The sequence below is a fragment of the Protopterus annectens genome, chromosome 2.part0 (assembly GCF_019279795.1).
Source record: "Protopterus annectens isolate FY-2018-M chromosome 2.part0, PAN1.0, whole genome shotgun sequence".
NCBI classification, from domain to species: Eukaryota; Metazoa; Chordata; order Ceratodontiformes; family Protopteridae; genus Protopterus; species Protopterus annectens.
Window position 1 is genome coordinate 1,253,738,443 of NC_056728.1, and position 25,270 is coordinate 1,253,763,712.

The 25,270-nt window shown below is 44.9% G+C and overlaps 1 protein-coding gene across 3 annotated transcripts in view; it reads left to right on the plus strand.

Annotated features, from left to right (window-relative positions):
- Positions 1-25,270, plus strand: part of FIP1L1 (factor interacting with PAPOLA and CPSF1) — a gene marked incomplete in the record, with an annotated part of 1,650,449 nt that overhangs the window by 1,121,807 nt on the left and 503,372 nt on the right. For all 3 annotated transcript variants that reach the window (XM_044061425.1, XM_044061426.1, XM_044061427.1), the window contains 1 exon segment: positions 18,774-18,828. In XM_044061425.1, coding sequence (XP_043917360.1) covers positions 18,774-18,828 — 55 coding nt within the window.

Consider the following 25,270-nt stretch of genomic DNA (forward strand, 5'->3'; position numbering starts at 1 on the left):
AATGGATAACACCACAGTGATGTGGTACATTGTGGGAGGGATTCTTTGCAGGCTGGTTATGCAAACCTGTGAGAGGGAGTCAGAATCATTTATGTACCTTAGGGTTTCTTACTTGCATTGCAAAAGATTCTTCTGGTGGATAAATGGATGTTGGACAGGGCCATTTTTCTGTGACTTGTCCAAAGGTGGAGAGTGCCAGAAACCAACTCTCTTGCAGACAACTGAAATTATCCTTCAGAGAACTAGTCAAGGAGGCTTGGATAGTAGATTCCCATTCCTTCAGTAGGTCAGTTTTGTTTCTGTGTGCCTACCCTTACCAACCCCATTCTCCCCATGATGATCCAGAACCCAACTGAGCAGAGTTCAGGTATTCTGTTAATTAGTACCCTTTTGGCCAAGGCAACACTTGATTCTTCCTCCTAATGGAGAATTCCAAGGGTGCAACCCTGCTGTCTGTAGCAGTGTGTGTACCATTTGACTGTGCTGAGGAGGTCCTTGGTGTACCCAAATCTTACATTCTGCTTGTAGCATGAATGATATGACCTTGTTACTGTTTAGGTACCAGTTATCTGAGGACATACTAAGGTCACGATGGAAGCTTGGAAGTCTGCTACTAAGAAATCCTGCTTAATTAAATGGAAGAGATTTTCCTTTTGTTGACAAAAGAGGAGTAAACGTCTCAGTTCCACAGAATTTGCAAAAGCTGTCAAAGCTGTTTGGAACATGATTGAGCTTTGCCTCAAGGCAGATACGTTTGTCAGCACTTCAAGCTGGCACGACATTGGATCTTTCTTTACCATCTTTGATACCAATTAAGCAGTTTACTAAAGGGGGTGTTGCATTTGAGACCATCCCAAGAATGTAGTGAATTCACAATGGGTCTTTGAATTCTCTTTTGGAAAGTTTGACTTGTGTGCCCCATTTGAACTAACTGAAACAGCACTCTTCAAATCTCTGTCATGGAAAACTGCTATTTCAGTGGCAATCACATCAGCAAGGATTTTAGAGCTCTATGACTTGATGTATAAGGAGCTTTTCTAGTCTTCCACAATGATGTAGCTGTTTTATGTGCAAAAACTCCTTTTTATGCCTAAGACAATGACTGAGATTACTCTAAACTAGTCTTACTGATGTTTTTCTTGCATATTAAGGTTGACAGGATATTACATTCATCAAATCTGCATCTACAACTGAGTCACTACTTGGCTAAAGCCAAGGATGTAAGGAAACGTGAGCAACTTTGCCTCTTTCTGGTGGTAAGAAAGGGAATGCAGATTTCAAGCAGTTTCAAAATGGCTGGTATGCTGTGTTACCTTTTATTCTCTGGTGTATGAAGGATCATGAAAGGATGTTTCATGCCACATTCAGTAAGAACCACATCTGCTTTTATCAAAGGGAAAAGTGCCAAGGCTTTTCTGGATATAGACAATTGGTCTTCCTTTGTAAATATTTTCCAAAATTGACAGATTGTACATTGCATGAAGGGGCAGAGCAGGTTTTGTGACCGCTGTCCTGCAAGGAACTCCTACATCTTCCCATTTGTCATGATTACAGAAGTTGTATAAGAAACTTTGTAGATATTTGTGAAAGATCACATTTAGAGTAGAACGTCCCTTTCTCCATTCCCACTGGTTTCTCTGTCATCATCCTTTGTATGGGTACCAGTTCACTTTTCACTGGTAGCCTCCCACACTTTCTAAACCTATAGTCTTTTTGTTTGTACATTTGGGGCTGTCCTTGAGGAAGCCCGTGTTTTGACAGGAGGGCACAAGAGACTTCCTGCACATATGATTCTGTCCAAGTGCTAACCTTCAAAAACTTCCTGGTGCTTTTTGGACATGAGATCAAAGTGGTGCATGCACACACAGGTCTCAAACTCAAGACCAGTGTGGAACACAGACCCTAGCATCATGTGATAAACATTCAAAGTGTACAGCATCCAGTTTTCACATTGCTCGAACACATAGCAATTCCATAAGGACTTGTTGAAATGTCTTTCTTCCAAAATCAGGGTTTGTTTTTGAATCCCATTCATTACCAGTGAATGTCTAGTAACACGGAAGACCCACTACATATGACCAAGAATACTAGTGGCAACAACAATTTAATGCACAACACGTCTTATAATTCCCTGTCTTACACTAAAATAAATACCCTTGTATCAGTAACATTTAAAAATAAATTTAAGAAACCATTTTAGAGAAGAGCAATGCATTTCATAGTCCTTAAAAGAGCAACTGAATACTCTAGCTTAATTTACTGGCCAAGGGACAATTACAGTTCAGCATTAAATAATTTTCAATTACAGTTACTGTAAACACAAGCCATGAGATCAATTCATTAGTCTACGAAATAAACATGTCTTAATTTTCCAGCCCTAGTTAGTGCGCAGGTTACTTCCTGCAAGAATGTATAACCCTTGAAGTCCAGACAGATTGCAATGAACTCCTGTCTGCATTTCAAACCCTAATCCCCAAACAAAAGTAAGCTACAGCTATGAGAAATAACCTATATACTGCAAACTACAAATATAAATCAGTTCATGTAGGTAGAATTTTGCAATACAGTTCATTAAAGTCTTCAGATTTTACAGTGCCCCTTGATAATATGCTTATATAATTTGTTTATATTTTTCTATTTTGTTACACCATCAGTGTTAAAAAAAAAAAAATAAAAGTCTGACTCAGTGTGAAAAATGAGCCACTTACCTCTGGAATTGAATGAAGAAAGCAGCTGCAGCTCCACCACAAATTCACGGCCCCCTCAAATGCTGTACAGAATGCATGCAGGCAGGATAAGGAAAATATTAAAAAAAAGACATGAAACAGCATCAAACACTTGATCTCCACAACGATAATCCAGTAAAGGATAACTCCAAAATCTGAAGTAGGGACTTCATTTGTCAGCAACCTTTGGGATACGGATCCGATCTCGGATCCGAGCCGGCAACTTCTATCATAGCATAGATCCGAGCTCCTAGCTCCTCCCCTTACCCATAATCCCCTGCCTACCCTGACTGACCTCAAATCTAGTTTGCCACTCTTCAAGCAACAGCTAGATTTCCAGAGCTCTTGGCGTTTTTTGTGAGAAAAAAGTTTTCTTTATTCTTTTCTAATTGAGTGTTTGTGTGTGCGTGGTAGGTTTACCCTTAACGCTAAAACTTATTATTTTTAGCTTTCTCAGCTTAAATTTTAATTTAAATTTTTCCTCCCTCCCCCGCTGGTCGTAGCGTGTGTGTGACTTGAGTGTAGGGGCCTAGTGAGTGTGCTTTACTTTAGTTATGTCGGAGGCCCCTAAAGCCATTTTTTCTAAATGCACCGAGTGTGGTCACAAGCCTTCACCGGCTGATGGCCACACTCTGTGCGTTAGGTGCCTTGGGGTTGAACACCTCTCTTCGGGGTGGGCGATTTGCGCGGCATTCAACCTCAGGGCACTTAAGGATCGGAGGTCGAAGCTGGTTCTGGCGGGCCTTTTGCCCCTAGACTCTGCTTCGGCCTCCGGTACTTCGGTGACTGCTACCCCCCCCCCCCCGGTAGCGGTCACTCCTGCCTCCCTTCCTCTGACTGGGACTCGACCTCCCGCTTCAGCTCCGGAGGATAGGGAGTCCAGGAAAGAGAAGCAGAGGGAGAAGCACCTTAAGCGGCGGGCCGAGGACTCATCGGCCCTGCCCGCCAAGTGGGCTTCGCCGTCCAGGTCTTCTTAGTCTCCTCCTCCTCTGATTCGATCCCCTTGTTTCTCCCCGGGACCCGAGGAGGAGGTGACCCGGTCCCCGTCGAGGTCATCGAGGTGGCACTCCAGGTCTGCCTCGGTGGCCTCTTCGAGGTCCACCTTTAGCATGTCAGATGCGGACATGGACCGGATGATGAGGAAATTCATCCAGGCCCAGATGCAGATGGGAGTGCTCTTGCCTCCCTCCCCCCTCTAGGGGGGAGCTCGACCCCTTTTTTCGCACCTATTGCTCCTTTTCCGACCCGCATTCCGGGGTTGGAGTGCTCTGAGCCGAGCCACGTTGGATCCGGGGGTGGGTCGGAGCCGACCGTGCTGGGCACGTCTGCTCCGACTGCTCCCTCGAGTTTGTCGGATCCGACCTCTCGGAGCCGTGGGCCGAGCTTCGGATCCAAGGGATTCAGTGTGCTTTCGGCTCTGTTCCGGTCGGAGCACACTGGTCCCTCGGATCCGACGTTCTCTGCGCCGGGTCCAATCCCCGCTTCGGATACGAGTGGGAGTCGGGTCTCGGATCCGTCAGAGAGCGGCTCCCCCTCGGCTTTCGCTGTGGTGGAGAGGGCACTGTCGAGTGCTTCCAGGCCTCCGGTCCTGGCTTCAGCTCCCTCCCGCACTCCTTCTCATCTGGTCCTAGCTCCCCTCATCCGGCCCTCGGGGCAGCCTGCCTCAGCTCCTCTAGGAGTTCCAGTGGAACAAGATACAGTCCGTGAGGACTCCTCAGACAGCCCCCTCCCCCCGAGGAGATTCCTCACAAGGCAAAGTGCAAGAGGAGGCACATAGACTCCCCTGAGAGTCCCCCCCCCCCCCCGAGGATGTCTCCTTCGGAGACATCATGGAAATTCTCAAAATCAGGGGTGGATGGTCTGCCCCCAAGGCTTCCTCTGATGAGTCCGTATTCCTTGAGGCAGGACCATCTACCTCTTGGGTGTCCCCTCCACCCGACCCCTTGGTGGATCTCATATACATTAGGGCTTGGAAGGCACCGGACACCATAGAGCCAATCCCCAAGGTCCCGGACAAAATTTTGAGCCCCCCTGCAGAGAGATCACACTGGAGCAGAGGTCCCCCTGTGGATGCCATGTTGGTGGCTGCAGCCACCAAGAAAGAGTTGGCTCAGGAGAGCCCCACGGTTCATCTTCCGAGCAAGGAGTCTCGCGCGATGGACTGTCTTGGGAAGCAGGCCTTCAGTTCAGCAACCTTCTCTATGAGGGCCTTGAACTACATGGCACACATTATTCGGATGCAGCGGGATCTAATTAAGGAATACTCTGCTTCCCCCCAGGGTCCATGTCGGAGGGAGACAAGGATCTGTACTCCTCCCGAATGGCCACCCTCCGCTCTATTTCTAACACCTCTATGCGGCTGTTGTCTCATGCTACGGAGGGAGCTGCTAGAGCAGGCGGAGTCAGGCTTGTCATGAGGAGACAGGCCTGGCTCCATCACTGTGACTTCTCAAAACCCTTTAAGGCGTCATTCGCGAATGCCCCTTTTGATGGTTCTGCACTGTTCGACAAAACCGTTTGCGACACTCTTGTCCAGAGCGAGAAAGATGGGAAGACTTTGTCTGCCGTCGGAGTCCGCTTCTCTGCGCCCCAGAGGTCTTTTTCCAAGAACCAAAAGGGTCAGAAGAAGATGTGGTTCCGAAAATCGCATCAATCCCAGTCTGCTCAGGACAACCAGTCCTCTCGTGGTAGAGGAGGACAGGGAGGACACTGCCCCAGAGGCAGAGGGGGGTCCCAGGAATTTTGGGTCCAGAGAACCGTTCTCTGAGAGGCCCACGCAGAACCCCTGAGGGGTTACCCGGCTGCTCCACTCTGGAGGCAGTCGGGGGGGCGTTTTTCGAGGCACCTAGCAATGTGGGAGTCCATAACAACGGATCGCTGGATGCTTCGTATTATATCCAGAGGTTACCAAACTCCCTTTATCGTAACCCACAGAATCAGAGGCCTCCCCAACGTACCACCCAGTCAGAGGGAGGCGGCTGCTGCAGAAATTCAACAGCTTCTGCAAAAAAGAGCCATCCAGCCCGTCCCCCCAGATCAAATCGGATCAGGGTTTTACTCCAGGTTCTTTCTGGTGCCAAAAAAGACGGGGGACTTGAGGTCCATCCTCGACCTCTCTCTCCTAAACTTGGCGGTACCCAAAGAAAAGTTCCGAATGGTCACGTTGCAATCCGTCCTCCCTTTATTGCGGGAGGACGACTGGATGTGCTCCATAGACCTCAAGGATGTGTACTATCACATTCTAGTGGACAAGCGTTCCAGGAGGTTCCTCTGCTTCCGGCTGGGAGCCAGTCACTTTCAATTCAGGGCCCTTCCCTTCGGCCTCACCTCAGCCCCCAGGGTATTCACCACAGTCCTAGCGATAATAGCGGCCCACCTGAGACTCCAGGGAATTCAGGTCTTTCCATACCTGGACGACTGGCTCCTTACGGCCCCAACAAGGCATCTACTTTGTTCATGCAGGGATTATTTCCTCAGTCTGGCTCCACTATTAGGATTAACCATCAACATGACCAAATCCTCTGTGATCCCTACACAGGTGTTGGATTTTATAGCGGCGAGACTGGATTCCAGACAGATGCTTGCGTTCTTGACTCCAGATAGGCTTCGGAACCTGATGTTGCACGTGCAGGCCATCCTTCAACTGCAAACTCCTTCGGCGGAATTGGTCCTGAGGGCTTTAGGATCTATGGCGGCTGCAATCCCTCTGCTGCCATTGGCCCGGTTGAACATGAGGGTCCTGCAGTGGACCCTCCAGGTACAATGGTCCCTGTCTCATCCCATTTCCTTAAGCAAGGTTTGCAGAAGGTCGCTCGTGTGGTGGCTCCGGTCTCCCAATCTCCGCACGGGATGTCCCTTCTCACTACCACTGCCAGTCGACACAGTGACCACGGACGCTTCTCGCCTGGGGGGGGGGGGGCATTTTTCAGGCGGGACAGTCCAAGGCACGTGGAACGACGTAGAGACCTCTTTGCATATCAGCGTCCTAGAGATGAGGGCGGTGCTTTTGACATTGCAGGCACTACACAACTCTCTTCCGGTAGGGACGATTGCAGTACAGACGGACAACATGTCAGTCGTCTGGTACATCAACAAACATGGGGGGGAAACCAGGTCTTACCCCCTTGCTGCGAGGCCATGAGAGCATGGGAATGGGCGATTTCCACCAACCGCTTTCTCATAGCAACGCACATTCCGGGATGGTCCAACATTCTAGCGAACAGGCTCAGTCGTACTATCCTGACTCCTTACGAATGGTCTCTCAACCCTCGAGTTGCAGAGCAAGTATTTGCCCGATGGGGGCAACCTTGTTGCGATCTTTTTGCCTCTCCTTCAAACACCAAATGCAACGATTACTTCGCTCTGATCCCCCCTTTGGTGGAGACCCCGAGAGACTCTCTAGTTCATGCTTGGCCTCCCGGTCTGTTTTATGCTTACCCTCCTCTTCCCCTGATGTTGAAATTATTGCAGAAAGCCAGGCAGTTGGGGAGCAAGATGATCCTCATTGCCCCATTCTGGCCTCGTCAGACGTGGTTCCCTTACCTATGGTCTCACCTAGTGTATCCACCATGGATTCTGGATCCCCTCCCGGATCTCATTTCTCACCCTCTCGACCTTCCGACTCCGAACGTGGTCAACCTCAAGCTGACGGCTTGGTTGCTCCAGTTCCACTCCTCATAAGGACTCCCGGGATCTCATCACCGGTCAAAGCCATTCTTGTAGCAGCTCACAAGCCTTCCACCAGGAGGGTTTATCGGAGTAAGTGGAAACGCTTCACCATTTGGGCAGAACACCGTCGTTTAGACCCTTTTACAGCTCCGATAGCGTCGGTTCTAGATTTTCTAACCTCTCTCTTTCACCAGGGGGCTAGTTCTTCCACAGTCAAGATACAACTTGCAGCAATCTCATACTATCACGTGGGGCAAGAGTCTGGCCCTCTTATCACTTCCAAACTGTGTAAGACCTTCCTCAAGGGTACCTTCCTCCTTAGGCCTCTAGTCAAAGAGGTGGTACTTCCATGGGATTTATCCTTAGTCTTACAGGCCTTGACTGGTCCCCCTTTCGAACCGGCGGCCACGGTTGATCTCAAATTTCTGTCTTGGAAGACAGCCTTTTTGGTGGCCATAACTTCAGCCAAAAGAGTATCGGAATTGCAAGCTTTTTGTGTCAAACCACCATATTTGGTCTTTCACCCGGATAGGGTTTACCTCAGGATCAGTCCGTCCTTCCTACCTAAGGTATCTTCAAAAGCGAACATCAGTCAATCTATCAATCTTCCAGTGTTTTTCCCCAACTTTCAAAACAAAGGAGAGTACAAGCTGCATTCCTTAGACGTACACAGACAACTACGTTTTTATATTCATAGAACTGCTGATCATAGGCAATCCGATCTGCTCTTTATCTCTTTTGCCAAAAGTAATTTTGAAAACCAGTTTCTAAAGTTTCTCTCTCTTGATGGATCTCTAGTTGTATTCTCTTAGCATATCAGAGCTCGGGAAGGCCTGCACCTCAAGGAGTCCATGCTCATCCTACTAGGGCCGTTGCCACATCTGCGGCCTTTCAAGCTAGGGTTCCACTGGATGACATTTGTTCCGCAGCCACTTGAGCTTCATCTCACACCTTTATCAGCCACTATAAAATAGATGTTGTCTCCCGAGGTAGGGCGTCCTTTGGCTCTGCGGTGCTCCGGAATATCCTTCCATGAAGGCCACCCAAGATTTAGGTAGCTGGGGACTCTGTCCCAAAGGTTGCTGACAAATGAAGTCCCTACTTCAGATTAAGAAGTTATGTACTCACCATAACATTCCATCTGAGTAGGTATCTTCATTTGTCTGCAACCATCCCCCCCTCCTTCCCCCTGACCAAAATGATCGTTCTTGTGGTTATTAGCATCTGTTTCCTTTGGGACACTTTTATCAGCTGTGCTATGGGGCAAACTTGATATGAGGTCAGTCAGGGTAGGCAGGGGATTATGGGTAAGGGGAGGAGCTAGGAGCTCGGATCTATGCTATGATAGTTGCCGGCTCGGATCCGAGATCGGATCCGTATCCCAAAGGTTGCAGACAAATGAAGATACCTACTCAGATGGAACGTTATGGTGAGTGCATAACTTCTTAGTCCCAGCAGCAGGACCACCATGGCACGATCTTCCCAATTGCACTGTATACAAAAGAAAATCAAAGACATTTTAAAGTATTAACCATAGCTCTTTTGTTTTCAGGTCAGTGGTGGTATCCTACATGCATGGCAGCACATCCTAAGATCCAACAGCTGGTCACTTTGGTTTGTCCTCCCTTGCCCACGATTGAAGAATGTTCAGTTCCTGGAGTGCTAGTAAATCTCGGTGCCCTGTGATACCCTTTTTGAAGGTGTTGCATTGGCACAATAACTGTATAAACACGCAGTTGGATGAATTTTGTGCCTTTTAATTGGCTAGCTTTGCATTAGGAGACTTTTATTTGACTGGCTGATGTACTGCAGTGACAATTGTCTGTAATTGTGGTATACGAGGCAGTCAAACTGTAATGCGGAATCTCTGCTGTTCTGTGCAGAACAGTGGAAAAGTGTCTCTTGGTTATGTGAAATACAGGGTGTTCTGCAGAAACTTGGCTGATAAGGTGGTACAGGCTTTTATAGCAGGAACCTAGTGTCAGCCCAGCCCGGGGGGGGTTGTGGAATTCTATAAATCATTTTGGACAATATTTCTGCTGTAGATGTTCCACTTGTCTTGAATACTGCAAGTGAGTCTACTCAAACATCTGTTACAGTGAACAGTTATATCATGATTGGTGTAAACTTGACATATTGATCTTCCGAGTCCGATAATGGCAAGTATTTCACAGTTGTTATTCCCAATGAATCTTTTGCAAGCCCAGTTCAGTCTGGCATGTGGAGATGTTCATTGTGTTTCACTGCTGCAGTCATTACACTTGGGTTATCCTGCCGTCAGGTGGTCCCACAGGCGGCCAGAGTTCCAAAGTCTTGGTCCGGCGTCTGTTGCTGTCGCTTCTTCCCTGACATCAGTGCGCCAGGGGTATATAAGATGCAGCCGATGCCATTTTCTTCAGTCTTTCTTGCCACGCGGTGCCCGAAGCAAAAGCAGTTCGCAAGTGCCGGTCGGCCGATTCCTGAGATTTTCAAATTCGAATTTCAGAACCAAAGTCTTCAATAAAGCTAAGTACCCTGTTCGGGAAACTTTTTCTTGCCTCAGACCGATGTCAGTAAAAGTTAATAATTGTATTTCTTGTGGGAAGCAAATACCTCATAAGGATTTTCATTCTTACTGTATTCCATGCCTAGGCCCAGACCACGATGTCACTAATTGTCGGTTTTGCGCTAGATTTAACAAGCGCACTATTAAACGTCTGTTTGATTTTGCTCGCCATTATTTTGGTCGAAGGTTCAATTATACCATGCCATCTGAACAACCGACGACCGGAATACACAAAAAACACAAAGACAAAGATAAGGACAGGCATCCGAAGTCCAAAACTGACGATGAAGCCTCTTCTAGGCCAGTCGCCGGTTCGCCAGTTCTCAGTGAGGCGCATTCGCAGCCCCTGACACCTGCTACCTCAGAGCTATAGGCCGCCTCCGACTCCCACCTGGAGATTTCTACGCCTCTGGAAACTCAAGGTATTGGGCCTACGGAAATTAAACCCCTCAGATGTGTCCGGAGCTGCTGAGCAGGCATCTGCTTCTGAGGGTGTTTTCAGACCTTCACAGCTTACCATTAAAACAACAACTAAGTCTAAAACTCCATTAAAGACAAAGAAACAAGTACAGCATTCACCTGGGCAGGCATCCATGCCTAAAAAACAAATGCTCAAAATGGCCGAAGACCTTATTACTCTGATCAGGGGTTCCCATCCCCCTCCTGATAAAAGGCCTAGGCAGGATACAGACTATGATTCCTCTGACCAGGTTTCCATTTCTTCTGATTCCTTTTCAGACCAGGGATACTCTTTACCCCCCTATGAGGACTCTGATACTGAAGAATCTATCCCTTCAGCCTCTCCTCCTGAGGATTACTCTCTTGGGGAAACTTTACATACCATGAGGGAGCATTTCCATTGGGAGAGCCAGGATTATGCAGAATCCAAGAAAAGGCTCAGAGATTTTCTTTTATTGCCTCAGCACAGGCCCCTGGCTATTCTGCCTGTGTTAGATATTGTGGATGATGTGTTCTCTGAATCCAGTTTAACCCCCGATTCTTTGCCCCCAGCACCAGTCAAGCCACATAGGTCCTACAGAGTCCCTGACTCTCGCAAAGTTCTTTATAAAAACCCTGCTGCTGACCCAGAGACTATTTCCCAGGGTCCCAAGGGGGTAAAGGCTTCCACTGCTAAAAATCCAGTTCCCTCTGACAGGGATTCTAGAGCATTAGATAGATGGGGGAAGAAAGTTTACACTTCTGCAACTTTAGCAGTAAGGGCTTTAAATTGCCAGTTCCACATGCTTAAATACCAACAATATTTAATGTCTCTGTTAAAACAGAAAATGCTTACAAGCTCAGAAAGTCCTGACTATAAGGAAATGCAGGATGTATTGCATGCAGCTGAACAAGTGGGAAAACATACTCTGCAATGTGGTTTTGATTCATTAGAGGCTTCTTGTAGAGCCGCAGTTACAGGATCTGTGATTCGAAGGCATGCTTGGTTAAAAGAACAAGGTTTACCTGATCATGTTAAGGCAAAATTATTGGATGCTCCTTTACAGCATGATATCTTGTTTGGTGTTAAGGCAGAAGAGGTATTAAAGAAAATGGAGGATAAGGCAAAATCTATGCAAACAGTGAAGGATTTCTTACATGTACAGCCACTTCGATTTAGCAGAAATTGGCCTTCTAAAAATTGGTCCTTTCCAGTGTCAGACAAGACCACAAAGAGGCAGATACAGACCCCCAAGAGGCAGATCTCAGCCCCAAGGCTCTTACAGACCACGACAGTGGGGTGCTTCTACCCCAAAAGGAGGTGAAGACAAGTCACAACCTTATAGGAAACCGTCCCAATGACTTCCCCATTCACATGCCAAGCACTTACCTTTTGGCAGCTCTCTTAGGGGAAAAACTAGCTCTTTTTCCACAAAATTGGCATATAATCACCCAAGACAAATGGGTTCTGGATATTGTGTCTCAAGGTTACAAGAATACACTCGAACATCTACATTTATGGTAGGTACACAACTGTACTTCTGCTGCATCTTTTCCTTGTCTTCTGTAATTTTTAATTACTGATTTACACATCATTTGCATTTGTTAGATGTATATCTGTAATTATGTTAATCTTTCCATTTAATGGTGGGTTGTTTATGTATCTGTTGAGTCCTGCATGTAGTGATACAAAATGCATGCATTACATATTCTTTTCCTTTTGTGCTTCGTACTGTAGCATAGAATTCTCTAAGTACTGAGTTTAAGTTTTCTGGTGTAATAGTGTGCAAGTCTATACTGTAGTTTTTTTTGTTTTTGCCAGTTTTGAAATATGTTTATAGCCCGGTGTGTTTGTTTTCTTGTACTTGCTTCTTCTTTTTCCAGTTCTTGTATTTTTATTTCTTAGGTTTCTGTGTGGTATTGGTTTGAAATGTTGTTTTACCTCTCTGAAGTGTATGAGTTGCCACATTGTTGTCTTGTCTATGGGACTTGTGTTGCAGTACTTCCTGTTCTTGCAGTTGGAGAACTTCCCTGCTTGTTGACTGTTTTGTTAAGGCTTCTGGTATGTTGTCCAATATTTCTTCTCTTCCACTATCAATTACTAGGTTGAAGTTTACTTCCATTTTTTGTTTTTATTTTTTTTTTCTTTCTCCATTTATAGTGTTTTTGTATAAGAAGGCTCATGCAGGCTTGTGAAGAGATGTAATAAAACAGGGGAGCATGGGTATTAATGTGGTGTCCGTAGTGGTGGTTAAACTTTAAGTGCAGGAAAGCCATTTTTGTAGCTGTTAAATGGAGGGAAGTAGAAATGACAGGGGAAAACATACTGTAATTGTTTTTCTTTTCTCAAAGGTATTTGGTTTAGTTTTTGACCTAATTTTTGCTTACTGAATGTGTCTGAAGCTACAGTGAGTATAAAAAAGGATATCCTTCAAACTTTTAGCTTTTTGTTTAAAGTCAAATACAGAGGTTCACAGTCAGTGGCAATGTTTTTTTTAAATGATTTTGTTACTTTTGTATAGTACCTTAGCTGAGGAAGACAAGGAGTTAGTCTGTTGTTGCATGTGGGGAATGTGTTAAACTTAATCAGATACAGAGGCTCACAGTCAGTGGCAATATTTCTTTTTTTTTCTTTTTTTTTGTTTAAAATGGTTTTATGTCACGTTTTCATGTGAGACAGCTTAGGAAGCTGAGCAGGTATAGTCTATTGTATGCAGGTAAGGTGTTTTTTAAAGTTTTTATTTCATTTAGGATGTTCGGTATTTTGTATTTGTTCCAAAGACATGCATCTGGAACATTTCTCCACGGGCCTCCGCTGAAAACAGGCTCTGTGGAACCTAGTCGGACTTTCCCGGTCAACAAATGTTAAATAAAAAAATAAAATAAATAAAACAGACTTTCCATTGTGAGAGGAGTTTCACTGTGTATTGTGCTTGCCGATGAGGTGTTTCTTGAAGGGTTTTGTTGATTTGAAGTCGCCACTCCATGACACGTTAGCAGCCAGACTTCTTACTTAGGTTATGTTTGATTTACAATGAGCATGCTGGTTGGACTGGCAAATCATTGTGCACATTTCTAGGTTTTGCCAAGTTTGCATTGAATAATGTACATCACATATCTTGTCCAAGTATTATCAGTCCAACATTATATAAATTGCTGAATTCCTGCCTTCCCTTAAACCTCACTCCTCTTCCTCCTACTGAACATTATTATGCATGTATTGTTAACACAGATTTCCATTTATTTCTATGTAATTTGCTACTTCCCTTTTCTAAAGACCTCTATTCCAGTCCTTTTATCTCTCTATTATTCAGTAATTCAAATACAGTTGGTTTAGACTTTGATTTGTATTAATTGTTTGTTTTTTTTTTTTTTTTTTTTTTTGGCGCCAACAGAATTAAACTTGAGACCTTAAAGGAAGGGGAAAGACCCTGCAAGTTCAAACTCGTATTGTCCAGTTTCTGTTATAAATCTTGACTGTAAAACATTCAGAGCAATTTTGGTGAATACAGCAGTAAATAATTCCCTTCTAAAAATAATAAATATGCATCATTGTGGATTTGTGAAAGGGAAACAAACATTTAGTAATATAATTAAGATGCACATGATGCATGTTGAGGCAGGAAACGAGCATAAATTCCTGGGTCTGATGTTGTTAATCTTCATTCATTCATTACTGATGGGTATCTGTTCTGTCCTCAGAACCAAGTAGTCCGTTATAACAAGCTCGCGCCAGCCAAACGACTCTCGAGCTAAGCTTACCCATAGTGCCCCTCCATCACCCCATATCTCGTTTGGCGCATGTAGTATCAAGACGCGTCAGGCCCGCTCTCAATCCAAGTCATTTAAAAATGTATACTTTAAATTTTTTTCTCGTTTACCTTGTGAAATGTCTAATTCTTTAGTAGTCATTTAGAGTTTGTTTCCCTTGCTACTTTCTTCTTATTTCTTTGCCAAGTTTTGTGGTATTCTTCGTACCATTGCTGGTACAGGCCTTACTTTACCTCTGAGATAACTTTCAATACCATTGCTGGTATCCCCCCTCCCTTTTCTCCCTTTCTTTACCCGTTAGGTATTTCTTTTTTTACCATTGTTGGTTAAAACCTCCTTCACTGTGTGTGTATTTTGCTGATTTCTTTGGACATATTGTTGGGCAAGTGATGGTTTATTATTCATGATGGCTGATAAAAAAGGAACATGCTTTAAGCAGTGTGATCAGTGCAGCAGGAAAATGCCAAATTCAGATAGTCATTTTTTCTTGTGTTTAGTGTCTCTGGGTACCGCATCTGAAACGTTAACCCCCCATGCGACATATGTAAGGTCTTTAGCACCTGTACCTTGACAGAAAGAAAAAAATACAAGTTTTCCTCAAAGGTGGTCTAAAAACTTCTTTCTCGGAGGCTATATCTGAAACGGAGGGCTGAACCCCTCCTAAAAAAGGAACACAAAAAGTGGAGTCAATCTGTACCTTCCTCTCCACATATTAGTGACATAAATCTGTTAAATCTACGGAACCAAAGGTAGAACTTCTAAACTGACACCAGCAATCTCAGCAACAGGACCTCAAACCCCTTCTACGGTGCCACTGTCTGTACCAAGGCCTCAACCATCAACTGCGGTACTGTCATCAGCACCAATTCCTCAAGCACCTACTATGGTACCACTGCTGACTACGGAACCACCCAAAACTTCATCTTCTACGATACAAACCTTTTCTACAGTACTGATGCCCCTTTCGGCATCAGAAATACTATCAACACTAAAAACATCCAAACTAGTAAACTCCACAAACCAAAATGAAGAACATCAAAAATACTATTCCCAACTCAGGTTACTACCCCTCCCCCTCCTATGCAACTTACCACAGTGCCGAAAGGTGAAATATTACCTCGGACCCAATGCTCCCTGTCAGCAGATCTCTTTTTTGGACAACAGTGCAGTCCATTTTCTAGAACGCCTTGATTCTCTGTCTGATATGTCAACCCTCTACTCTAGGAGCCTTTCGGAATTCAGTGTAGTGAGACTAGTGGATCAGCTCTTGGCAGCCAGAGGAATTCCAACTCCTTCCAAATCCTTTCTCCCACCCGAAGCCAAGAATTTTCTCCATAGACTCTGACATATATTCCTACTTCGACCTCCTTGGAGGTATCCGAGACCACCTCAATACTGATGCCTATCCCGGTACCAGCTTCTTCGGTTCCATTTCTAGACCTTAATATGACTCCGGAGTCCTAGCCTATGGCCATCGACTCAGTTGGAGCCGGGCCATGACTGGTCTGTCAGCACAGTGATCCCAAGTGTTGTGCCTATTTTTTCCATGGCGCCGTCTTCTGTGGTTTCGGTTGTCTTGGCAGCACCAAGTCCTCTTGTGGCTCCTTACCTGGGGTGGGTCATCGGAGCGGGGTGTGTCCCTGGTCCCAAAGTTCTTTCTCAGTTCCGGGCTCCCACCCCTCTTTGGGTGGGCCCACTTTCCAGGTGATGAAGAGGGCACTTGCCACTACAGGTTCTCAGCTAGTTCCTTCAGAGCCAGAGACCCATATATGTGTCTGTCCTCTGAAACGTAGCTGACACAGTCCACTACTCTGTGACATCGAGCACGGAAACCTCAAGATACCCTCCCAGAAAGTGCCCACTCTTCAGAGTCCTTCTCAGATGTCCCTGCTGAGGAGGTACCACGTAAGAGATTGTACAAGAGGAAGTTCACAGATTCCCCCAAGGAATCTCTTACCGAAGATACAGACTATGATGAAGGGGAAGGGTCCCCACAGTCGCCCCCCTGAGGATGTCTCCTTTGGAGACATACTGGAAATTTTAAAGCAGTGGGGAGACAGGAAGCCCACCAACCCTTCCTCTGAGGAGTCTGTATTGTTGCAGGCTTTCCATTCTCGACCCTCTACTTCCTGGGTGATCCGTGACAAAGTTAGTCAGGTGTTGAAAGGGTGGTGTGAGGGAATACATTATATTTTTGGGAAGCTGCTTATTGTATACTTTACTTGTTTCTTTTTGTGGAGCTTTTCTCCTCTGGTCTCCACTGAAAATGGGCCACTAGCCCATCTGGACTAACTCGGTTACCAAAAGACACAAATAAATAAATAGATGAGTTGGGGAAGAACTGCTGAAGTATGAGTTGTATGGAAGAGCAAGAGAGAGTGGAGTACAAGGGGCTGCATGGCATCCTGATTAAGCATGATGCAGAATTAAGGAAAAATACCAGATTTGATGATGATATTGATAGAAGCCAGAACAGAGGAAGCTATTAATAAAACAGTAGTGAGCAGGCTGTATGGGGTGCTTATTGGTGATAAATGTAAAAAGAAAGGAATCCGGCAGTAGAGGCAAAAGCTAGCAGATGAGCAGTGGGTGCAAATATGTATAGCCCCTAGAGTAGCAACAAAAGCAGTGAATTTCAGAATCTTCACATGGAAATGCCTGTACAAGTATTTTTGTATCCTTGCCAGATTGCATAGTATTTTTACCAGAGATTATCCAGAATTGTTGGAGGTGTGGAATCCTGTTTTGGAGGTTTGAAAAGTTAGTGAATATTAAAAAGTAACTAGAAAACCATGTTGAGAAGATACTGGGAGGGGTTGGCAAATAACAGAAACACACTTTCTTTTCTTTTGATGTGGGTAGAAGAGGTGCATGGACAATGGCATGAAAAGCATTGAGTCCAATTATAAATTATTGCCAAAAAAGGAATAACTAGTTTAGGGATGGCCAATAAGGAGCCAAGAATTGAGGTAGTGGATATGATGGAAGCAAGTGTGACGAAACATAAACCCAGCCGACTGCATATGAAGAAGTTGATACACTGGGAAGCCATACTTGGTGGACAGGGATAAAGGGGAAATGAGGCTGAAGAGAGAGGGTACTATAAGAGTACTAAAACATATGACAAGGTTTGAAGTATGAATGTTATGAACGTAGCTCTGGAAACTATAGCTTCTGGTGCTGGTCTGTGCCATCTCTATAGTGAACAATTTGATAATGTACATGAATCATAATGTAATTTCTGGAACATGGGCCGACAGCCAGAAGAGAGAGTACCATGCATGAAGATTGTACCAGACCTGTATTAGTAAATATATAGAAATAAAGCAACTGTGTTTTGAAAAAAAAAATTAAAAAGCTTTTTATTGCATAATGTAGTGGTTTTTAACTTTTGTATAAATGGAGTAATCCGAGAAGGCAGCCAGTTTCATCAAGCACCACTCATGCATCCCAGAAATACTTTTTGATATTGACGGTTGGCTCGTGAACTTTTATTTGGTTTTGTGGAGGTATACTGTAACAGCCTGAGAACCTGTGTTGTAACATAACCACTCTTGTGGAGCTTATGAGATGTAGTTGAGTAAGTTGCACTTACACATACCAGTAGATGTTCGAAGTCCTCACTGCTGCAGGTAGCTGCACCCACACTCCACCTTGCTACTCTTTGTATATAGTTGTAGTTGGGATGTAAAGTAGGTTTGTGTTTGTTTCTACTGTGTATGTTTTATTGTTGTTGGTGATTGGATTCAGGATTGTTAGGCTCTTCTGTCCCTGTATGGGCATGTATGTCCATTAGAGTCATAGCTCTCAACATATTAGCACAAAAAATCTGGATAAAGAGAACTATAATGAGGGGGCAACATTCAAATATTCCTCTTATAAACTTATAAAGTTGCTAGGAATAAAAGGTCTTGTATTACCATGCATTTTCTGAAGGATATGAAGTCTGAAATTCAAATGTTTGTCATTATTTAGTGAATTCAGTCCTCACTAATTTTCCACAAAAATCTAGAAAACCTCAAGTTTTATGAGTAACAGGCTAAAAATATGATGCAAAAATCTGGACATTCTGTGAAAATCTGGACAGTTGAGAGGTATGATTAGAATACTTCACTTGCTGATTTCCCTCTTTGGGATTAGCCAGTCAGCAGCCCGAATGAAAGGGGGGGAACCACAGCTTTTGAAGCTGGCCTGTTTCCCTAAACAGGAAATAACTGACATAGTGTAAAGACTACTGCAGCAGTCAGGAATTCAAACTCGTACACAACTGTAAATTTTGCATGGAAACACTGTACTGGGAATGTAGGATACGTATAGGAAAGATCAACCTTACATAGCAGTACAGTGAGCTTATTGCCTCTGACTTTTTTTATAGGCATGACTTGAAGCAGACCCATTCTTTTGTATGAAATTCTTCACGTTCCCATTTGGGGAGTACTTCAGAATAATACCACTGTCATAGCATCTTGGCCCAACAAATGCTCAGCAGAGATGAATCTCCCCATTTTAATCATAATGATCATATTTTCTCATACATTTTAATTTGCATCAGACATTTTTTATGTTTTCTGTTTTGCAGATTTTTTTGCTTAAATATTAAAAATGAAATTGTTTTTATTTTGCAGGTTTTCCACCACCACCAGGACCTCCACCACCTTCACTTATGCCACCAGTAGAAAGGTAATTTTGTTGATTTTAATATTGGCATTGCACTAGTTTTTAAAAGAGGTAAAGAATATTCACACCAGTTTTAATCTGTAGACATTTGTTAGTTGATAGCCCATTTACAGTGTTTTCCTTCCTCGCCCCTCTTACTGCACATCTTAGTATTTAGCTGCATTGTAAACTTGGATGTACTTCAACTTTCCAAATAAGTTGCACATGCCAGTGTAGCAGCAAGTAGCTTTTTCTTTTTAGATTCTGATTCTGTTTCACAGCCTCGTGAATAAAGTCACTTTTTAACCTAAGTATCAAAGTTAGTTTAAAATATGTTCATCATAAGGATCTTTGCTATAAAAATTCACAATGTGAATGGGATTAAACCAAGGGTAAACTTCAGTCATGTGGCCAGATCTTTTCCCTTGTTTGCGTGTCCCAAGAGGCATGTTGCAGTCTTGTACACTGACCAATAAATTGTGGCTGGCTGTTAGAGTGCAGTGACTTATCCTGCATGGTTCTATCCTTCCTGCTGAAATGAATGGTCACTCCTCCAGCTTTGTGTTCATCGGACACACCTCTAGGTGCAGGTCTTGAGCAGTGCTGCTTCTTCTTCTTTCAGCTTTTCCCGGTTATGGGTCACCACAGCGGATCACCTGTTCGCTCATGATTGGTAGTGGAGTTTTACAGTGTCAAGTTGCCAGCCCGGCACCCAACTGAATAGGACTTTTTGAAATGTTTTTAATTCAGGAAGTAGTGACAAAAACTTTGCAATAAGACCCCAAAGAGTACCACCTTCAGTGTTTGTTTTGTTTGAAGAAGAGCACAGTTGGGCTGTAGCTAATTTTCATATTTAAAAAAAAAATCAACTTAGATTGGATGGAAAGATTTGTACAGCCTTAAGAATATAGGTGACTCGTATGTGTCTGTATGCTGATGTCCTTCAAGGATGCATCTGCAGTCATAACATATGGGTTGTCCTGCCTCAGGCAGCCCTTCGGTCAGCCGGATTCCAAAGTCTGGGTCTGACCTCGGCTGATGTCGCACTTCACCCGACGTCATAGCTCCTGGGGTATAAAGGCATCAGCCGACGCCATTTTCCTCAGTCTTTCTTGCCGCGTGGTGCCCGAAGCAGAAGCTGTTCGCAAGTGCCGGTCGGTCAGATCCAGAGATTTCAACTACCGAAGACTTCTAAAAAAGCTAAGTACCCCGTTGGGGACTCTTTCTTGCCTCAGCCAATGTCAGACAAAGTAAATAATTGTTTAACTTGTGGGAAACGAATACCTCATAAGGATTTCCACTCTTACTGCCTTCCTTGCTTAGGCCCAGACCACGACGTATCAGCTTGTTTAGCTTGTGCTTCCTTCAACCGACAGACACTCAGACGTCGGTCGGAGTTTGCAGAAGAGTTTTTTGGCTCCACTTTTGCATATAAAATGCCGTCGGAGACTCCGACTACACATTTAGCTAAAAAACGCAAGGAAAAGGACCGACACTCGCGGCCCGCAGTTTCGGCTGAAACCACGGTTAGGCCTACCGCGAGTGTCTCGGTTTCGGCTGAAACCGAGACCTCGGTTCTCCCTTTGGCCGAAAGCATGCCTCCGATAACCGAGGCCACACAGGCCATGGCTGAGTCGGCTACAGAAATTCCTGCTGAAGAAGCAGGCACACAAGATTTGTCTGACACTATTCCGTTGGACATCTCTTCTCCTGCACGTGGGGCAGCTAGACCCCCTGCTTCTATGTCTATCAAGGCCTTTTCCAGGGCTAAAGCAGCCAAACTTTCCAAGGCCTTACCTACAAAAGCTCCCTCTCACAGGCCTACCTCTAGTTCCCAGATTCTCAGCCTTGCTGAGGACCTTATTTCTCTGATCAGGGGATCCCAACCTCACCCAGACAGGGCCTCTCAACCCCCTCCTAAAAAGAGGCCTAGGACTGAACCCCCTGAACCTCTCTCCTCTGACTATTCCTCGGATGGTTCAGATTTATCTGACCATCAGGAAGGCCCATACTCACCTTATGAGGATTCTGATGCAGAAGACTCCATTCCTTCTGCCTCACCTCCAGAAGAATTTTCATTTGGGGAAACCCTACACTCAATGAGGGAACACTTCCAATGGCAGGGTCAGGATTTTTCTGATTCTAGGAAAAGGCTAAGGACTTTTTTACACTTACCACAGCATAGGCCTTTAGCCATACCACCTGTACTATCAGTTGTTGATGATGCATACAATGATGCCAGTACTGCCCCTGATTCTCTTCCTCCGGCCCCTGCCAAACCTGACAGATACTACAGGGTCCCGGATTCTCACTTCCACTTGTATAAGGCTCATGCTGCAGACCCAGAAACCATTTCTCAGGGCCCTAAAGGTGTTGCAGCTGCCTCTGCCAAAAAGCCACTACCCTCTGAAAGAGAATCTAGAGCATTAGAGAGATGGGGTACAAAGGTTTATACATCTGCTACCCTTTCTTCCAGGGCTTTAAACTGTCAATTTCACATGATACAGTACCAGGAATTTTTGTTAGATCAGCTGAATAAAAAGCTGGCCTCTCCTGAACCTTTAGACCGTAAGCCCCTTCAGGATTTGGTACACAACTCTCAGCAGGTCAGTAATCATTTCTTAAAATGTGGCTGTGATGCACTGGAGGCTTCATTTAGATCAGCTATGACTGGAGCAGTGATTCGAAGGCATGCCTGGTTAAAAGAACAATCCTTACCAGACCATGTTAAGTCTAAACTCCTAGATGCTCCTATGGAGAAACAAAGTTTGTTTGGCTCCCCTGCACAGGAGGTACTAAAGAAAGTGGAAGAAAAAGCAAAATCTGTCCAAACAGTCAAGGATTTTTTACAGGTCCAACCTCCGAGGTTTAGCAGAAATTGGCCTTCAAAGAATTGGTCCTTTCCAGACACCTCCAGAGCACAGAGAGGCAGAAATAGACGCCCAAGAGACAGAGGTCAATCAAGGGGTGCCTACAGGGGTCGTCAGTGGCAACCTGCCAACCAGAGAAGTGCCGCCACAGCTGCGACTACAACCACTTCCACAGGACAGACACAATGACTTGGCTCTGATTCCGCCTACCAGGGAACAACTGGACGCACCCTTGGGCGGAAAGCTAGCTTTATTTTCAAAAAATTGGCATTGCATTACAGGAGACAAATGGACTTTACAAACAATAGACAAGGGCTACAGGTTTCACTTCCACACTCTACCAAAAAGAGAGGAATGCCAAACCTTCCACCAAGCCAGAAATCAGAGGCTCTAAAACAAATCATCAGCTTACTAAGGATGAGAGCAATAGAAAAGGTACCATCTATGGAACGAGGCCAAGGATTTTACTCCAGACTATTCCTTGTACCAAGAAAAGAAAATCAATGGAGGCCTATTCTCGACTTGTCCGCACTGAACACATATCTCATTGTTCCAAAATTCAAAATGCTGACCCTACAGCAACTTCTTCCCATGTTGGGCAAGGAGTCTTGGCTGGTGACTCTAGATCTCAAGGAGGCATACCTGCACGTCCCTATACGATCAGATTGCAGAAGACACCTCAGATTTCTTGCAGGATCAGAGCATTATTAATTCTCAGCATTGCCCTTTGGCTTATCTACTACGCCCAGAGTATTCACAAAATGCCTGGTATCAGTCATTGCTCATTGCAGGCTTCAGGGAATTCAAATTTACCCATACCTGGACGACTGCCTAATACAAGCGGACAACAAGACAAAATTAATAAAGGATTTGGCCAATGTCATACAACTGCTGCAAGCCTTGGGATACACAGTCAACATTCAAAAGTCAAGACTAGTGCCATCCCAAAGGATAACATTTTTGGGTGCAGAACTGGACACAATAACTCAGATGGCTTTTCTCACAGAGGAAAAACAAAAGCAACTACCAGTCTATTTCATGGCATTAACAACACAAACTCAGCTTACTGCAAGGAAAGTCCTGCAGGCCCTAGGTTACATGGCATCCTGCATAATATTGATCCCACATGCCAGGCTGCATATGAGAAAGTTACAATGGTACCTAAGGAATGTATGGTCTCAACACAAACACAGTCTAGAAGCCCAGATACCAATCATTCCATGTCTGAAAAAAGAATTCCTGTGGTGGGCTCAGGCCTGTCAGATAAACAGAGGATTGCCTTTCCACCAACCACATCCAAGGCAGACCATCACCACGGACGCCTCAGACCTAGGCTGGGGGGCACACATGGAAGACAAGTGTATCCAAGGCCTATGGTCCCAAGACCAGCTGAATTTACACATAAATCTAAAGGAGATGCTGGCAGTGAAGCATGCAATCGAGGCATTCAGACCATTCCTCCAGCAAGGACACCTGCTGATAAGGACGGACAATACCACAGTCATGTGGTACATCAACAAACAGGGAGGCACACATTCATACCCTCTATGCCGGATGGCAATGGACCTGTGGAACTTGGGCCTGAATCTTAACATCCAACTGCAGGCCAGATTTGTACCAGGAAAAGAGAATTCACTAGCAGACAGCTTAAGCAGAACTACCACGGATGCTCACGATCCAGATATCTTCAAAACCATAACAAAAAAATGGGGAATGCCAGAGATAGACCTGTTCGCCTCCCCACACAACCACCAACTGAAGAAATTCTGCTCAAGAGTATACCACCCACTTGCCTGGAGGGTGGACTCCCTTTCTTTCAGCTGGAAGGCCCTGACAGTATATGCCTTTCCACCTCTTCCTTTGATGTACAAAGTTCTACTGAAGATCAGAGAGGAACAGCCAAAGGTAATTCTGATAGCTCCAGACTGGCCAAGACAACATTGGTACCCGCTACTGCGAAGCATGTCTCGGACGCACTCATGGCCTCTACCTCTATGTCCCTTACTTCTAACGCAGAACAACTACAAGACCCTGCATCCAAACTTAAAAACGCTGCAGCTAACTGCTTGGAAAATTGCATAAAACAAAACCAACCTGATTTATCTCAGAGGGTTAAGGACATTATCCTGGAGGCTCGCAGACCCTCCACAAGGAAAACATATTCAGCCAAATGGAAAAGATTCCTCATTTGGAGTGCAGAAAAGGGAGAAAATGTCACACTGGTAAACCTAGCACACATCCTGGAATACTTAGCAGAACGGTTCCACAATGGCCTGTCCTATTCCTCCATTAAGATTCATGCATCAGCAATATCAGCAGAGTACAACATGGATCCTCCTGTCTTCTCTCATCCTCTCCTCAGGCAATTCTTGAGAGGGATCAAAAACGTAAAGCCTCCAAGGAAACCACCTCTGCCTGCATGGGACCTCAATTTTGTGCTAGAAAAATTAACACTCCCCCCTTTTGAACCAGCAGCAACAGCAGACTTACAGTTCTTATCTTGGAAAACTGCCTTCCTGCTAGCAATCACTTCAGCAAGAAGGGTATCTGAGTTACAGGCATTAATGGCAGTGCAGCCTTTCCTTATCTTCCATCAGGATAGAGTGTCTCTGAGAACCAATCCTACTTTTATGCCAAAGGTGGTCTCCAGGGTATCCTTGAACCAAGCTATACATTTACCTACATTCTTCCCCAACCCACGGAACAGGGGGGAAAAACTACTACACACCTTGGATGTGCACAGACAACTGCGCTACTATCTGACAGAACTAAGGCCAGCAGAAAACTGACCAGCTTCTAGTAGCATATGCAACAGGAGTGCAAGGAAAAGCAATTTCAAAACAGACAATCTCAAAATGGATAGGAAATTGCATTCGATTCTGCTACTCATTTCATGGGAAGACAACTCCTGAAAATATCAGGCCTCACTCCACAAGAGCTACAGCCACCACTACAGCTTTCCTACGAGGAGTGGCTACCAAAGACATTTTAGAAGCTGCTACTTGTAGCTCCGTGCGTACATTTGCCAAGCATTACAATCTTCCTTTATACTCCAGATCCCGAGCAGGTTTTGCTACTGCTGTTTTACAAGGGATCTTAACTACACCATCATTATCTTAGTGCCTCCTCCCCCAGTTTGGCTATGGTATTCTACCCATATGTTATGACTGCAGATGCATCCTTGAAGGACATAGTACAGTTTTGTATCTACCATAAATGTAGATGTCCGATAGGTATGCATCTGCAGTCAGGATTACCCACCCTCCTTCCCCTCTGTGGTATTCCTAGGGTACTTACCCCTCTTTTAGCTAGCTGGGGGAATCTATTATGGTGTATTTGTTTGTATGTATATGTATTTTGCTTTCTACTGTTTGGAATTTTCTACATTTATCCAAATTTAGCCTTCCTAGAGGGTACCTGGCATCTGGGGCAAGAAACACTGAGGAAAATGGCGTAGGCTGATGCCTTTATACCCCAGGAGCTATGACGTCGGGTGAAGTGCGACATCAGCCGAGGCCAGACCCAGACTTTGGAATCCGGCCGACCGAAGGGCTGCCTGAGGCAGGACAACCCATATGTTATGACTGCAGATGCAT